The sequence below is a fragment of the Ovis aries genome, chromosome 3 (assembly GCF_016772045.2).
Source record: "Ovis aries strain OAR_USU_Benz2616 breed Rambouillet chromosome 3, ARS-UI_Ramb_v3.0, whole genome shotgun sequence".
Taxonomy (NCBI): domain Eukaryota; kingdom Metazoa; phylum Chordata; class Mammalia; order Artiodactyla; family Bovidae; genus Ovis; species Ovis aries.
The window spans coordinates 103,049,396-103,067,818 of NC_056056.1; the positions used below are offsets into that span (position 1 = coordinate 103,049,396).

The following is an 18,423-nucleotide window of genomic DNA, read 5'->3' on the forward strand; positions in this document are numbered from 1 at the left end:
CAGAGTTTCCTGTATGCCCTTGGCCCTCACAAGAGGCAGGATCATCCAGCATGTACAGCTAGCAGCACTGCCAGCCCTGAGGGGGAGGCAGCAGAAAACCCACAAGAAGTGCAGGCATCCTCATTATAGCTTCCAGACAACCTGGGCCACAGAGCACTCTGCCTGTCCAAGAATGAAGACTGCACTGACACGCCTGGGGCCATGTCTCTAGAAGTTTCCCAAGTTAGGAAACACATCTCACTGAGGCTACTTCCTCAGGTAATAAATACACTTATGCCTGGTTGCCAGGCTGCCAAATGCTCCATTAACATCTATGAACTCTGCCCTTGTACCACATGAATAATACAAAAGATACGGTTAGTCTCTCTCCCTCGTGCTTTATTTTTCAAGGCTAGGAATCATCTGGAGTTATTAAGACATAAAGTACACACTTCTTTTTGACCCCAGATACCTGGAGGGAGTTTTCCTTTCAGTTTCCTTGAATTCCAAGTAATCACACTGTCACCATCCTTAATGGGAAAGGCAGGAAATTCTACGCACTCTGTTCTCTCTGCAAATGCATGGAATCTGAAATAGGAAGAGATTTACCACATTAGGATAGTAAGTGCACATGTCTATTCATTATCCCAAGGCTGTGAATTTGCTCTTCTGTGGTGCTAAGCATCTTCCAAGTATTCACTGCTTTCCCCTGTACCTTGTCAATTCCCACAAACAAGACAGGAAGGCAGAACAGAACAGAGAATTGAGAAGCCATTGGGATTTTAACTGATGACTCTTCCGTTCATTAGAGGACACTTAGCTCAACCAAACGGTATTTACTGATCCTGGAAAAATGATACCCTGTGCTGAGATTTATTCTTTTGTTCCCAGGATTCCATCATGTCAACACCATTTTGATAGCCAAGAAGCTAATGAGGGGCCAGACAGTCCCCACAGTCCTGAGGGCTCAGTGTTGAAATTTGGTGATAACAGGCATTATTGGCTCACCTGATGGGCTGCTGATGGGCTTCAGTCAGCTTTAACTCAGCAAACACACACTGCCCCCAGGACCTGAGCATAAGGACTAATGAAAAGAAGTCAGTGTGGGCGAGTTTTTAAGGCCTGTCTCTAAGTGAGGTCCCAGGAGCAGCAGCAGCACCTGGGAGCTGGCTCGGGATGCACATTCCTGGGCCCCACCTGGATTCACTGAGTCAGAACTTGCACTTTAACAAGGTCCCTGGGGCAGTTCCATGTAGCTTAAAGCTCAAAAAGCACCTGTGTACCAATGTTCATGGTGCACTATTTACCCTAGCCAAGACATGGAAGCAACCTAGGTGTCCATCAATAGATGAATGAATAAACAAGATGTGGCACCTATATACAATGGAATATTATTCAACCACAGGAAGCATGAAACAATGCCATGCACAGCACCATGGATGGACCTAGAGGTTATCATATGAAATGAAATAAATCAGAAAGACAAACATTGTATGACACCACTTATAGGCAAAGGATACAGGGGAAGATATATCCAACTGAATGCAGAGTTCCAAAGAATAGCAAGGAGAGGAAAAAAGACTTCTTAAGTGAATAATGCAAAGAAACAGAGGAAAACAATAGAACTGGAAACACTGGAGATCTCTTCAAGAAAATATCAAGAGATATCAAGGGAACATTTCATGCAAAGATGGGCACAATAAAGGACAGAAATGGTATGAAACTAACAGAAGCAGAAGATACTAAGAAGAGGTGGCAAGAATACACAAAACTGTACAAAAAAAGGTCTTAATGACCTGGATAACCATGATGGTTTGATCACTCCATGAGAGTCAGACACCCTGGACTGTAAAGTCAAGTGGGCCTTAGGAAGCATTGTTGTTGTTCACTCACCAAGTTGTGTCTGATGTTTTGCAAGCCCATGGACTGCAGCGTGCCAGGCTTCCCTGTCTCCCACTATCTCCCAGAGTATGCGCAAGTTCATGTCCACTGCATTGGTGATGCCATCCAAACATCTAATCCCCTGCTGCCCTCTTCTCCTTCTGCCTTCAATCTTTCCCAACATCAAGATCAGCTCTTCACATCAGGTGGCCAAAGTATTAGAGCTTCTACTTCAGCATCAATCCTTCCAGTGAATATTCAGAGTTGATTTCCTTTAGGATTCACTGGTCTGACCTCCTTGCTGCCCACGGGATTCTTAACAGTCTCCTCCAAAACCACAGTTCAAAAGCAACAATTCTTCAGCATTCTGACTTCTTTATGGTCCAGTTCTCACAACCATCAGTTCAGTTCAGTTCAGTTGCTCACTCGTGTCTGATTCTTCGTGACCCCATGGACCACAGCACACCAGGCTTCCCTGTCCATTGCCAACTCCTAGAGCTTACTCAAATTCATGTCCATTGAGTTGGTGATGCCATCCAGCCATCTCATCCTTTGTCATCCCCTTCTCTCCTGCCTTCAATCTTTTCCAGCATCAGGGTCTTTTCCAATGAATCAGTTCTATGCATCAGGTGGCCAAAGTACTGGAATTTCAGCTTTAGCATCAGTCCTTCCAATGAATATTCAGGACTGATCTCCTTTAGGATGGACTGGTTGGATCTCCTTGCGGTCCAACGGACTCTCAAGACTCTTCTCCAATACCACAGTTCAAAAGCAACAATTCTTCAGTGCTCGGCTTTCTTTATGGTTCAACTCTCACATCCATAACATGACTACTGGGAAAACCATAGTTTTGACTAGATGGAACTTTGTTGGCAAAATAATGTCTCTGCTTTTTAATATGCTGTCTAGGCTGGTCATAGCTTTTCTTCCAAGGAGCAAGCATCTTTTAATTTCATGGCTGCATTCACCATCTGCTGTGATTTTGGAGCCCGAGAAAATGAAGTCTGTCACTGTTTCCACTGTTCCCCATCTATTTGCCATGAAGTGATGGGACTGGATGCCATGATCTTAATTTCCTGAATGTTGAGTTTCAAGCCAACTCTTTCACTCTCTCTTTCACTTTCATGAAAAGGCTTTTTAGTTTTTCACTTTCTGCCAAAAGGGTGGTATCATATGAATATCTGAAGTTATTGCTTTTTCTGCCAGCAATCTTGATTCCAGCTTGTGCTTCATCCAGCTTGGCATTTCACATGATGTCCTCTGCATATAAGTTAAATAAGTAGGGTGACAATACTCGACATACTCTTCCCCAATTTGGAACCAGTCTGTTGTTCCAAGTATAGTTCTAACTGTTGCCTCTTGACCTGTATACAGGTTTCTCAGGAGGCAGGTCAGGTGGTCTGGTATTCCCATCTCTTTAAGAGTTTTCCAGTTTTTTATGATCCCCTTCACGGATCACTGCCTTGTTGTGGTGAAGGGGCTTGCATAACTTAATGAAGCAATGAGCCATGGTGTGCAGGGCCACCCAAGATGGATGGATCATAGTGGACAGTTCTGACAAAACATGATCCATCCACTGGAGGAGGGAATGGCAAACCACCCCAGTATACCTGCAATGAAAACACCATGAACTGTATAAATAGGAAGGATTAGTACGAACAAAGCTAGTGGAGGTGATGGAATTCCAGGTGAGCTACTTCGAATCCTAAAAGATGAAGCTGTGAAAGTGCTGCACTCAATATGCAGCAGAAAATTTGGAAAACTCAGCAGTGGCCACAGGACTAGAAAAGGTCAGTTTTCATTCTAATCCCAAAGGACAATGCCAAAGAATGTTCAAACTACTGCACAATTGCGCTCATCTCACATGCTAGCAAGATAATGCTCAAAATCCTTTAAGCTAGGCTTCAACAGTACACGAATCAAGAACTTCCAGAGGTACAAGCTAGATTTAGAAAAAGCAGAGGAACGAGAGATCAAATTGCCAACATCCACTGGATCATAAAAAAGCAAGAGAATTCCCAAAACAATCTGCTTCATTGACTATACTAAAGCCTTTGACCATATGAGTCACAACAAACTGTGGAAAATTCTTAAAGAGATGGGAATACCAGACCATCTTACCTGCCTCCTGAAAAGCCTATAAGTAGGTCAAGAAGCAACAGTTAGAACCGGACATGGAACAACAAACTGGTCCAAAATTGGGAAAGCAGTACATCAAGGTTGTATATTGTTACCTTGCTTATTTAACTTATATGCAGAGTGAACATCATGTGAGATGCCAGACTGGATGAAGCACAAGCTGGAATCAAGATTGCCAGGAGAAATATCAATAACCTCAGACATGCAGATGGCATCACCCTAATAGCAGAAAGTGAAGAGGAACTAAAGAGTCTCTTGATGAAGGTGAAAGAGGAGGGTGTAAAAGTTGGCTTAAAATTCAACAGTTAAAAAACTAAGATCATGGCATCCAGTCCCATTACTTCATGGCAAATAGATGGGAAAACAATGGAAACACTGGCAGGTTTTATTTTCTTGGGCTCCAAAATCACAGCAGATGGTGATTACAACCATGAAATTAGGAAGATACTTGTCCTTGGAAGAAAAACTATGACAAACCAAGACAGTGTATTAAAAAGCAAAGACATCATTTTTCAGCCAAAGGTCCATATAGTCAAAGCCATGGTTTTTTACAGTAGTCATGTATGGACGTAAGAGTTGGACCATAAAGGAGGCTGAGCACTGAAGAATTGATGCTTTCAATTTTTGGTGCTGGAGAAGACATCTGGGAGTCCCTTGGACAGCAAGGAGATCAAACCAGTCAATCCTAAAGGAAATCAACCCTGAATATTTACTGGAAGGAGTGATGCTGAAGCTGAAACTCCAATACTCTGGCCACTTGATGCAAAGAGCTGATTCATTGGAAAAGAATCTGATTCTGGGAAAGATTGAGGGCAGGAGGAGAAGGGAGTGACAGAGAATGAGATTGTTGGATGGCATCACTGACTCAATGGACATGAGTTTGAGCAAACTCCAGGAGACGGTGAAGGACAGGGAAGCCTAGTATGCTGCAGTCCATGGGTTAGCAAAGAGCAGGACACAACTGAGCGACTGAACAACAACACAGGTGCAAAGGGGAATGGAGACAAAACGCGCCTGGAGAGAGAAGATCAGAGAAACCAATTTTTTGGCCGCACTGGGTCCTCGTTGCTGTGTGTGGGCTTCTCATTGTGGTGACATCTCTTGTTTTGGGGCATGAGCTCTACACTTGGAGGCTCAGGAGTTGTGGCTTGTGGGCTTAGTTGCTCTGCAGCACGTGGAATCTTTCCAGACCAGGGACTTAACCCTTGTCCTCTTCGTTGGCAGGTGGTTTCTTTACTACTGGAGCACCAGGGAAATCCCATAGCAACTGATTGGTCATGAAAACCACTCGGAATCAAGACCCATCGCTGACTTCACGCAAGCAGCCAGTTCACTCAGTCTCCCTGGAGCCTGTTTTTGGCCTACCTGCCGAAGGTCTTGGCACTCAAGTCCTTCAGGAAGGCTATGGTGCCCTGTCCTCTGGCATTGAAGGACACCGTGCAGACAGGACAGGGGATCTCCAAAGCCTGCTGAAGGAGAAGCTCCTTGGATTCCTCGGGAACGTCTCCCACCACGAAGTAGTAAATGGATTCAATCTGCAAAACAGTGGTGCCATCGGTTTACTTCCCTGACACACCCTATCCTTGAATCAGACTCATGGGCCATATAATCTCTATAAAACTGCCTCTTTAAAAAAATAAATGGGCAGAAAGAAGAGCAGCACTCCTCAACGTTTCTTGAGGATGCGTGGGGGCCAAAGTCAAGAAGTGAGATATTCAAGGCCTGGTGCCAAGAAGTCTCAGGCTTTACATGGAAAGGATATGACTGGCAGATTTGGAGAAAAGCTTCTTCTGAGCCCACAAATACGTTATGAGGTCAGGAGTGGCTATTTTCAAGTCCAGGAATGAAGAAGTATTGGCATAAAACTGGGAGCAGGAAGCTTATTAGCAATTCCCCATGTTGGTGCCAGAATTCTACAGTGCAAACTCAGGCATCCTCAGCCTGAGGCTGTGTGTGGGGAGGAGGGCATATTCCCAGCTGGTTCACCCTCTGGTCTCACCTCAGGGGACAGATACCTGGGGAGACACACACACACATCCTAAGCTTAAACCAAGGATCTGGGAGATGCATACCTCACCCAGAAAGGAGACAATGACAAAGTGGTCCCTGCATAACTTACAGACATCGACCCATCCACAGGGCCCCAAGCAGTGGTCCTGCCCCACCCTTAACCACACTGCTCTAAGGGTCTCCTCTGCCACTATTGAGTTCCGTAACCTTGGGAAAGTGGTGTAAGTTCAGTTTCTTCACTGTGAAAAGGAGCTTATGCAATTGGCTTCATGATAGAGCTGAAACATGATGACTTACATTTACTCATGTATATAAATCTCAGGAAGCAAAAAACCACAGGGAGGGCCAGGAACGCACATCATCTAAACCTAACCCCACCAAACACCCTAAGTGATTCTCTACTTATAACCTGGCCAGAACCTCCAGCACATGTGTTCTGTTGTAAGGGATAAACAGATGTCACCAGCCCTTCAGGATTCAGGAGCCTCTAATTACACATCCCCCATCCCGGGTTAGCTGAAGGCAGATAGTCAGTTACTTCACCTCGACTTCAAAGCTGGGACTTAAGCCTACCTGACCCAGAGACAGGTGGGCAGAGGGTCAGCTCCCAGCTGCTTAGAATGCCCAGTCAGTGGCAGCAAAGGGGGGACAGTCTGTGCCTAAGGAGGCAGGTGGGGACAGGGTGGCAGGGGGTCAGGAGATGGCCAGACTGGGAGCTGAGCCCCGTTAACTGCAACCACACTCCTCCTCGAACTGGGCACAAAAAGTCCATCTGACCCCTCGCTCTCTCAGGCCCTTCATCACAAAGTCTCTGACTTTTAAAAGTACCTCATGGGAGGTAAAGACGAATCAATGTTGTCTATTTCCCCCAGTCAGTCACCTGAAAAGAACTAAAACACTGACAGGAGGAAGAAAGCGTTCTTCAGATTCCTAATTAGACAACTAATACTGTTCTTCCAGAAAGCGCATTCTCTGTCACCCTCTTCACGGTGTTAGACGTCACTTTACATTGCTGTTGTTCAGTCTCTCAGTCGAGTCCATCTCTTTGCCACTCCACGGACTGCAGCACCCCAGGCTCACATAAGACACCTGAAATAGGCTCCACCGAGCCACAGTTACCAGTCTTCTAGCTGTGTTGGTGCCCACGTTTAGCATGAGGACAGCTTCATCCTCTCATGGGATCTACAATCACACAAAGCTCAAGACAGGAAAACAGACACAGGGAGTATAGTCGAGGGTTTGGTACATCAACAGGAAAGTGGTGAGGACAAATATCTCTCATTGTTCTGTTGACAGCTTACGACACCCTGTATCTCTGCCTCGAGCAGTGCAAACATAGCTTCTTTGCTCTGGATATAACCCAAGAACCTGAAATCCTCACACAGAGATTTTTTCCCCTCAAGATTTCATCAACTAGAAATTGCTATAGCCAGCAGTGAGTCAGGATTTGCTTTCGTTCGTTAATCAAGGCTATGGGGTTATTCACTATTCACTAAGGTTCTTGCTCAGCTTCTTAGTTGCCTATGTTTTCGGTCAACTCTCAGTTATCCGTGCTCCAGAGTTCTGGGGACATGCTTCCCCAAAGACCACTATCTTCACACTGCTTTTCTTTCATTTTATAAAAGAAAATATTTACTTATTTGGCTGCACTGGGTCTTCGCTGTGGCATGTGGGATCTTTAGACACAGCATGTAGGGTCTAGTTCCCTGACCAGGGATCAAACCTGTACCTCCTGCATTGGAAGTGTGGAGTCTTAACAACTGGACTGCCAGGGAAGTTTTTAATAGATTTGTTTTTTTAAGTCTTATCCTATTTATAGGGTGGTGGTGGTGGTGTTTTTTTGACACACCACTTGGCAGTATCTTCCCCAACCAGGGACTGAACCCATGTCCCCTGCAGTGGAAGCTCAGAGTCTTAATCACTGGATTGCCAGGGAAGTCACCATGCATGCTTTTCTTTACTCATCTTAAGACATAGAGCATGGCATTTTTATATGTGAGGCAGTTGCATTTACTAACACTCTCCTCAGGACCACAGCCAGATACAAGTTCTGAGTGGAGAACACCAGTCTGAATACGTTCCACATCTTTCACACCCCATAGTCTCTGCTCAAGAGTTTTCATGTGGCATTTGGTGGCCAATGCAAGGAAACTTCTTTCTTGGTACTTTCTCTTCCACAGAACTTCCCTGGAACTCACTATATTGTTATACATTTCCTGGGCTAGGGAAAAACCCCAGAGAAAGGAGGCATACAAACCAGAGGGACATAAAACAGAAAGGCAAGATCACCAGGAAATCTTGCTGTCAGGTCAGGTCGCCAGAGCCAGCTATGGCCAGGGTAGCCAGGGGGACAGAGAAAGAGCGCACCCGTGTGCACACGCACACGCGCGTCCCAGAGCCGGGGAGACACTCCAGTTCTGGGATGCTTATCACAGCGTCCAGACATCTGAAATTTTACAGATGTTAAAGCAAACTTGAAAGGCCAAAGAACAAAGTAGCTTGTATTTTGTTCTTCTTTAATGGAAAACATTTGTTCCTTTGACTTTATAAAGATAAACAGTATGTTTCCAATTTCACACTATCAACCCTCAGTATCAATAAACAGTCTGGTGACCACTGAGGGCTCTCCTTTCAAGGTGCCTCACCCAAGAAATGACTTCTTAATACAATGGAGTAAAGCTCGAAATCTACAGAATCCCCATGCTTCCAGGGTAGAAGCAGAAATTAATTATGAATATTAATTAATATGGATCAATTAGTAAGGATTAAGCATCTGTATCCCAAGACAAAGCAGAAAGTTGAGGCTCAGAGCCCCGCTTAGAAAGTTGAGGCTGCCCTAAGGACCTCACCTGCTCAGAGTACGTCCTCTCTAACCTGTCACTGTCCTTAATAGTCACTCACAGAAATACACACCCTAATGGCTAAAAGAGACAAACCACCACCATTTAATCACATCTTCCAGGTAAAGCTTTATTTCCCAAAGGTCCCTATCAAAAAATATATGTGAATGCATTAGCATCTGAAAACAGATGATGTACCAGCAGGGATACACTTCACCTTGGAAAGCACCTGATGGACCCATTTGTGAAGAAGAGGAACTGGAAAAGACTCAAAGCATGGATGTTGGGGAAACCCTATTTCCTCATCCTTGGGGTTCTATGAGGAGTCTTATAACTTCTCCTCTTATAAGAAAGAAAGGTGTTAGTCACTCACTCATGTCCAACCTTTTGCAACCCCATGGACTGTAGCCTGCTGGCTCCTCTGTCCATGGGATTCTCCAAGCCAGAACACTGGAGTGTGTTGCCATTCCCTTCCCCAGGGTATCTTCCTAACCCAAGGATCAAACCTGGATCTCCTGCATTGCAGGTAGATTCTTTACCATCTGAGCCACCAGGGAAGAACCCATAAGAGCCCATAAGAGACATGTTTATCTAATTGTCAGGTGAGCAAAAGTGGAAAAGTGGAATTGAAGCATTAGAGATACACAATCAGGGCCTCACTGCCTTCCTTTCTTGATGCTCAGAGACTGTGAGCAGCACATGGTTCTCCCAGCAGCAGTTAAAGGAGGGTGTGCCTTGTGGCACCAATCCCCTGCTGGCAGGGGGAGCCCAGCCAGGCTCGGGGAGCAGAGTCTGATTTGACTGATCCACCTCTGCACCACCAGATATGCTCTTCTGATCCCCATGTGGGGCCTGTCATCTATTTCTCAATTGGATCCAGATTCCAAGGCGAACAGGATTAAGACTTCTGGGGCTCCTGGATTCCAGGAGGCAGTGTCTGTGTGATGCAACGGGAAGGGCTCCGGCTCAGCTGCGAGGCAGTGTGAGGACACTGGGTGTGAAGGAATAAGCTCAAAGCCACTTTTGTGACCTGGGACCAGACACAGACGCACACTCACCACTTCATCCTTTCCCGCCTCCAGCAGAGCTTCCAGGCGGCTGGTGTGGCTTGAAGCCAGCTCAAAAGGCAACTTCTCAACCCAGCTGATGGCGGCAGCTATGGATGGTGCTGTCACAGGAACAGCGTTTTCCTGCCATTTCACAGGCTCTTGAGAAACCCTGAAAGGAATTACATGGGGCTGTCACCAGGCAGTGGTCAAGGTAGCTGTCAGCCCTCAGTCTCAGAGCTACAAGCAACAAGGCACCCAATGTCACTAGAAAGAAAATGTAGCTCCCAGACCTCTGAAAATTACTGAGAAAACAGGTGAGCTATTTAAGGCAGGTTCCCAAAGCACCATGACTTTCCATAAGCTGTACTGATTGGGAAAAACAACATTTATAGAAGGGCTTCCCTGCTCAGTTGGTAAAGAATCCGCCTGCAATGCAAGAGACCCCAGTTCGATTCCTGGGTAGGGAAGATCTGCTGGAGAAGGGATAGGCTACCCACTCCAGTATTCTTGGGCTTCCCGTGTAGCTCAGCTGGTAAACCCAACCACAATGCCGGAGACCTGGGTTCAATCTCTGGGTCAATGCCGGAGACCTGGGTTCGATCTCTGGGTTGGGAAGATCCCCTGGAGAAGGGATAGGCAACCCACTCCAGTATTCTTGGGCTTCTCTTGTGGCTCATCTGGTAAAGAATCCGCAGTGCGGGAGACCTGAGTTCGAACCCCGGGTTGGGAAGATCCCCTGGGGAAGGGGAAGGCTACCCACTACAGTATTCTGGCCTGGGTCGCAAAGTCAGACACACTGAGCGACTTTCACTTTCACTTTTCACTTTTGAGAATTAAGAAATCTCAAAAATTTGAATACTACCAAGTACATTAAAATTATTGAGGAAAGTACACAGGGAACTATATTCAATATCTTGTAATAATCTACAATGGAAAAGAACCTAAAAAAGAATAGGTATAAATTTTTATAACTGAATTACTTTGCTATACTCCTGAAATTAACATAACACTGTAAATCTTACTTTGCTGTACTCCTGAAATTAACATAACACTGTAAATCAACTGTATTTCATAAAAATTTTAATGTCAAAAACTTACTGAGGAAAGTTATTTTCATAAATAGGCAGGTTTAGTTGCAACTGTCTTCTATGAGTAGTAAGTTTATAAGCATTAAGATTTGCAAATCAGCAACAATTTTGTTACTCCACAACTTTATTTCTAATTCTTCTATTACATTGTTTTCATTGTTCTGAAAGATTCCTATCAGTTACCCTTTTTAGGATCAAAAACAGTATTGCTTTGAATTCATCAGAGTGTAAGTTTTAAAATTCTTGAAACTTTTGATTAAATCATTTAATTTGGGACTGGAAATGTGATGGAAATCTGCCCCCCCACAAAAAAAAACAACAGCTACTTGAGTTCATCTCTGTGTTTATAATTAAATTAATTATATGAATCATACGGAGAAGGCAATGGCACCCCACTCCAGTACTTTTGCCTGGAAAATCCCATGGACGGAGGAGCCTGGTTGGCTGCAGTCCATGGGGTCACTAGAGTTGGATATGACTGAGTGGCTTCCCTTTCACTTCTCACTTTCATGCATTGGAGAAGGAAATGGCAACCCACTCCAGTGTTCTTGCCTGGAGAATCCCAGGGATGGGGAAGCCTAGTGGGCTGCCATCTATGGGGTCGCACAGAGTCGGACATGACTGAAGCGACTTAGCAGCAGCAGCAGCATGAATCATATATGAATTTGTAATAGGAAGAATTATATGAATCCCAGACTAAATGAATCAGCCTGATTTGTCCCTCCTGGCCTATACTTCCAGAGGCCTAGGTTGCCTCACCTCTGTGTCTGTGTGGCCTCTGCATAGAGGATCTGGCTAGGTGGCATATATGCTATAGCACATATTTCCAAGAAAGCTGAGGCACTATAGACTTAATCTCTTAATTCCTTCAATAATTTATGTGATAGAAATAGGAACCTAGGATAAAACAAACACAATCAGGCAGTATCTTCGAAGGTGTCATCTGTTTTAGCTGAAAATATTTTACTTAGAAAAGAAAGACTCAGAAAAATGGCCTTCTCATCCAGGTATCTTTTGTCAAGAAGACAGAGCAACTGTTCCACAGGAGAAGTCAGCACTGAAGTCCAAATTCTCTTGAATCCAAGAATCTGTAAATAATTGATTGTGAAGACTCTGAAATAAGGGAACTTCTATAAAGCCAGCCACCTGTTGTTCTGATTAAAAGAGAGGTCAGCTTACAGAGGAAATCAAGTTGAGCTGCAAACTCAGTCTGAAAAACAGTGAAAATTTGTGATGCTGAAATTCATCATCAAACCTAAAGTCTAAAGTGTGTGGAGGAATTGTATGGCCTTAAACATATATTCAATATAATAAATACCCTTATATTTTGACTTTGACACACACTGAAGAGAAGGCTGTTTTAAAATCTCTTCTAATGCCCTGCATAAAATAGATAAAAGTTTTTAATACTGACTCACTGTGGGGTTTTGCTGGAATGATAAAGTCTAAGAAATTACAAGCTTATAGCTCTTCCCTATCCACAGAGCTAACTGTGTTAGTGATGCTAGTTAGCTCCAGATACATGAAAATTACTCATGAAGTTTCAGGGAAATACTCCTTTCCCATGGGAACTCACCATATGACATTGAACTTGGCTATGTGAGCCACTTGCTCCTGGAGGACCATGGTTAGAGCATCTCGGCACAGATTAAGCTCCTCCTCCAGCATGCCACCAAAATCCAGCACTATGGTGATGCACTGCTCCAAGATGACACCAAAGATCTGCCGGCTGTTGCTGGTGAGCCAGTCCATCCGCTGCTTGTAGCTCTCCACAGCTTGTGTTAAATGTTCCATATACTGAGAGATTAGTTCTGATTTGGCTGTCAGCTTAATGAGAATAAAATTAACAAAATAAAATAAATAGAAGCATACCAAAACAAGTCATTCTAAAAAATCATTTACTGGAGTATAGCTTTTTTTTTTTTTTACAATGTTTTGTTGGTTTCAGGTGTACAGCAAAGTGAATAAGTTTTATATATATATATAATATATATCTCCACTCTTTTTTAAAAAGATTATTTTCTCATACAGGCCACTACAGAGTATTGAGTAGAGTTCCCTTTGCTATACAGAAATAGTTTTCTATTTTACATATGGTAGTGTGTATATGTCAGTCCCAATCTCCCAATTTATTCTCTCCATGTCCCAGTAACCATAAATTTGTTTTCCACATCTGTGACTCTACTTTCATTTTGTAAATAAATACATGTGTATCTTTTTTTAAATGCCACATTAGGCAGTATCATACAATATTTGTCTTTTTGTGTCTGACTTAACGTCACTCAGTATAACAGTCTTTAGGTACACCCGTGTTGCAGTAAAGGGCGTTGTTTTGTTCTTTTTCAGAGCTGAGTCAAAACAAGTCATGTGAACCCCAGTGCTGCCAGGAACAATAGGGCCCACTGAGTTATGACTTTGCCATCAAGAACTGTATATTAATAACAGTTTCTTAGATGATCCTCCAAACCCCATACATTCCAGGAAGAAGTCTTCCAAACTTACAAATAAAAAATCCTTGGATAATTTCCCATAGAAGGAAACATGATGATGAGATCTATACAAAAATATAGCATTCTTTGGAAAAAAAAAAAAGTTTCCAGATTGTGTTTAACCTTTCCAGTTACAGAATCATTTTTAATTCTGAAAATGCTCAGGGGTACTCTGAGGAAATTAGGTAAAAGAAAATAGAGATCAGCAAAGGCAGATGGAAAAAAAAATTCCTAAAGAAGCCAGATAAAGATGAGCAAACAAAGCATAAAGTTGGTAGAAAGAAGGAAATTACAAAGATCAGAGCAGAAATAAATGAGATAGAGACTACAGAAACAATGGGAAATATCACTGAAACTAAGAGATGATTCTTCGAAAAGATAAACAAAACTGACAAACCTCGAGCCAGACTCATAGAGAAAAAAAGAGAGAGTGCCCAAATCAATAAAATCCATGATGAAAAAGACAGAAATACAAAGGATCATGAAAGCTTGCCATGAACAATTATATACCAATAAAATGAACAGCATAAAAGAAAAGCACAAGTCTTCCAGATGGAGCCAGGAAGAAACAGAAAACATGAACAGGCCAATTATCAGCTGTAAAACTGAATAAGTTAAAAAAAAAAAAAAAAACTCCCCTAAAACAAAAGTCTAGAACCAGATGGTTTCACAGGCGAAAATGTTACCAAATATTTAGAGAAGAGTTAACACTTATCCTTCTCAAACTATTTCCAAAAAATATTACAAAGTCAGGAACACTTCCAGATTCATTCCACCAGGTCAGTATCACCCTGATATCAAAACCACACACAAAAAAATTACAGGCCTGTCACTGATTGACATAGATGCAAAAATCTTCAGCAAAATATTGGCAAACCAAATTAAAAAATAGGTTAGAAGGATCATACACCATGATCAAGTGGGATTTATCCCAGGGGTGAAGGATGGTTCAATAGCTGTAAATCAATTAATGTGATACAGCACATTAACAAACTGTAGAATAAAAAATCATGATCATCTCAATAGATGAAGAAAAATCTTTTTGTAAAATTTAACATCCGTTTATGATTTTTTAAAAATTCCCCACAAAGTGGATATGGAGGGACCTTGACAATATAAAGGCCATATATGATAAACCTATAGCTAATACTATACTTGATGGTGAAAAGCTGAAAGTATTTCCTCTAAGATCAGGAACAAGACATGGATACCTGCTCTTGTCACTTTAATTCAACATAGTATTGTAAGTTCTAGTCAGAGCATCAAGCAATCAGACCTAAAAAAATGAAAGGAATTCAATTTGGAAAGGAAGAAGTAAAATAGTCACTGTATACAAACAACATGACACTATACATGGAAAATCTTAAAGATACCACCAAGAAAACTACTAGAGATCAGGAATGAATTCAGGATACAAAATCAGTCCACAGAAATCTCTCACAGTTTTATATACTAACAATGAACTATCAGAAAGAGAAATTGAGGAAACAATCCCACTACAGTCCACAGAAATCTGTCACAGTTTTATATACTAACAATGAACTATCAGAAAGAGAAATTGAGAAAACAATCCCACTTACCATCACATCAAAAAGAATAAAATATCTAGTCATAAATCTAAAGAGATAAAAGACCTATACTCAGAAAAATATTAAGATATTAATAAAAGAAATTAAAGAAGACACAAAGAACTGGAAAGGTATTCCATGTTCATTGATTGGAAGAATTAATGTGGTTAAAATGACCATGCTACACAAAATAATCTACATATTTAATGCTTCTGTATCAAAACACCAATGGCATTTTTCACAGAACTAGAACAAGTAATTCTAAAATTTGTATGGAAACACAAAAGACCCAGAATAGCCAAAGCAATCTTAAGAAAGAAGAACAGAGTTGGCGGTATCATGTTCCTTGACTTCAGACTATACTACAAAGCTACAGCAATCAAAACAGCGTATGGTACTGGCACAAAAACAGACACATAGATCAATGCAGCAAAACAGAGAGCCCAGAAATAATGGGCAATTAATCTATGACAAAGGAGGCAGGAATATACCGTGGGGAAAAGACACTCTATTCAATAAATGGTGCTAGGAAAACTAGACATCTACTTATAAAAAAATAAAATTAGAATATTCACTCACACTGCATATAAAAATAACCTTAAAATGGATTAAAAAACAAAATGTAATACTGAAACCATGAAACTCCAAGAATAAAACATTTGCAGAACACTCTTTGATATAAATCGTAGCAATATTTTTTGGATCTGTCTTCTAAGGCAAAAGAAACAAAAGCAAAAATAAACAAACGGGACCTAAATAAACTTAAATATTTTTCTCACAGCATACTAAACCATTGACAAAATGAAAATACAGTCTTCTGAATGGGAGAAAATATTTACAAATGATATAACTCATGAGGGGTTAATATCTAAAATAAACAGCCATTAAAAAGAATACACTTGAATCAGTTCTAATGAGGTAGATGAAACTGGAGCCAATTACACAGAGTGAAGTAAGCCAGAAAGAAAAACACCAATACAGTATACTAACGCATATATATGGAATTTAGAAAGATGGTAAGGATAACCCCGTATGCGAGACAGCAAAAGAGACACAGATGTATAGAACAGTCTTTTGGATTCTGCGGGAGAGGGAGAGGGTGGGATGGTTTGGGAGAATAGCATTGAAACATGCATAATATCATATAAGAAATGAATCGCCATGCAGGATACAGGATGCTTGGGGCTGGTGCACTGGGATGACCCAGAGGGATGGTACAGGGAGGGAGGTGGGAGGGGGGTTCAGGATGGGGAACCCATGTACACCTGTGGCGGATTCATGTTGATGTATGGCAAAACCAAAACAATATTGTAAAGTAATTAGCCTCCAATTAAAATAAATAAATTTAAATTAAAAAAATAAAATATACAGCTCACAACCCAATATTAAAAAAAAAAATAAAAAGATTGAGAAAATGGGCCAAAGATCTAAGCAGACATTTTGCCACAGACAATACATGGATAATTAACAGGCACATAAAAAGATGCCCAACATCACCAATCATCAGAGAAATACAAATCAAAACCACAATGATATATCACTTCACACCAGTCAGAATGTCCGTCATCAGAAAGACCACAAATAACGAAGGATGGAAAAGGAACAGAGAAAAAGGAGACCTTGACACTGTTGGTGGGAACGTAATTGGTATATCCACTATGAAAAACAGTGTGGAAGTGCTTTAAAACACTAAAAATACAACTGGCATATAATCTGGCAATTATCTTGAGTATATATCCAAAGAAAATGAAAACACTAATTTTGTGTGAGATACATGCAGCCCAATGTTTACTGCAACATACTATATATAAAATAGATAATAAGAACTTACTATATAGCACAGGAAACTGGACTCAATAATCTGTAACAATCTATATGGGAAAAGAATCTGAAAAAGAATGAATATGTGTATATGTATAACTACATCACTTAGCTGCACACCTAAAACTAACACAATATTGTCAATCAACTCTCTGCCGTTGTTCAGTCACTAAGTTGTGTCCAGACTCCGCAACTGCAGAGATTCCCTTTTTCTCTGTTCCCATGAACTGCACCATGCCAGGCTTCCCTGTCCTTCACTATCTCCTGGAGTTTGCTCAAACTCATGTCCATTGAGTCAGTGATGCTATCCAATAATATAAAATAAGAATTAAATTTTTAAAAACTTGTATTCAACAAATCTAGATAAAATTCAGATATTCCAAAGAAAACTAGGTGGGGCGAGGAAGAAATTAGGTAGAAGAAAAGCGAGATCAGCAAAGCCAGATTGAAAAAAAAAATTCACTGAAACATCTGCCTAACTACAACATGCCAAAAACATTTCTGAAAATGCTTCTAAACATGCCAGCATATCTGCCTGGCGTCCTCTAAGGGGTGCCATCCCAGTGCCCATCCTCGTGCTCATGGCCTTTGTCCTGAGACCTCTTCTTGTTTCTCAGGCCGAGCTCCCCTGTACCTAGATCACTTGATCACCCAGAACCACCACCAACGCTTTAGGGGCTGCCCTTGAAAGGTGACACACAAATAAAGCATCATTCACAAGGTCAGGAACAATCACGCAAGGCCTTCCAGGGTGTTGGCAGGGGGCAGGAGATATACAAAATGAGAAAAAATGGTGTCCTATTCTGTGAAGAATCAAGTTTTTAAAGATATGGTATTAAAAAAGAAACCTTTCAACAATCCTCACAACACCTTAAGGAAGGTGTGTCTCCTGAACACACCATGTAATTCCATGTTTTCATGCCTTGGCTCATGCTCAGCACTCTGCCTTCAGCTCATTTCATTTTCACCCCCAACTCTGTGTCTCAAGCTTATTCCTGAAGCACAGGCGTCACTTCCTGCTGCTTTCCATGCTCCCTAAAGCAGCAGTCCTACCCCCTAGGCAGACTCCGCAGCACTTACTACAAGTCACTACCACAGCATGGAAACCAGGGTGGGACTGTGTCACAGGGGCCATGAAGGTGGAATTGAATGGCAAAGACAGACACGTTCGGTATTTCTGCATTGCCTTTTAAGGTCATTCAGACAGAAAAATACATTTTGTACACCAAATTCAAAATTCCATGGATATTATTGTTTGCGTGTATGCTAAATCACTTCAGTAGGTCTAACTCTTTGCGAACCCATGGACTGCAGCCCACCAGGCTCCTCTGTCCATGGGATTCTCCAGGCAAGAATACTGGAGTGGGTTGCCATTTCCTTCTTCAGGGGATCTTCCCGACCCAGGAACTGAACTCCCTCTCTTATGTCTCCTGCATTGGCAGTGGGTTCTTTACCACTAGTGGTACCTGGGAAGCCCTACTAAACAATATTATTGTTTAGGAAAAGGCTAAGTATGAGAGCAACGTATATTTTTCAAATACTAAGAAATAACAGTCCAA

General features: G+C 42.0%; 1 protein-coding gene across 14 annotated transcripts in view; it reads right to left on the bottom strand.

Annotated features, from left to right (window-relative positions):
- Positions 1 to 18,423, bottom strand: part of VWA3B (von Willebrand factor A domain containing 3B) — a 187,002-nt gene that overhangs the window by 148,046 nt on the left and 20,533 nt on the right. For 13 of the 14 annotated variants that reach the window (XR_009600184.1, XR_009600183.1, XR_003588752.2 and 10 more), the window contains 4 exons: positions 12,563 to 12,813; positions 9,908 to 10,067; positions 5,365 to 5,534; positions 452 to 567 (listed from right to left, as the gene is read on the bottom strand). Coding sequence is in view for 10 of the 14 variants with exons in the window: in XM_060413952.1 (XP_060269935.1) it covers positions 452 to 567; positions 5,365 to 5,534; positions 9,908 to 10,067; positions 12,563 to 12,813 (697 nt within the window). In the remaining 4 variants the exon portion in view is untranslated. Of the gene's footprint in view, positions 1 to 451; positions 568 to 5,364; positions 5,535 to 9,907; positions 10,068 to 12,562; positions 12,814 to 18,423 lie in introns of those variants that run through there. The other variant, XM_027967081.2, reaches the window with a different exon arrangement.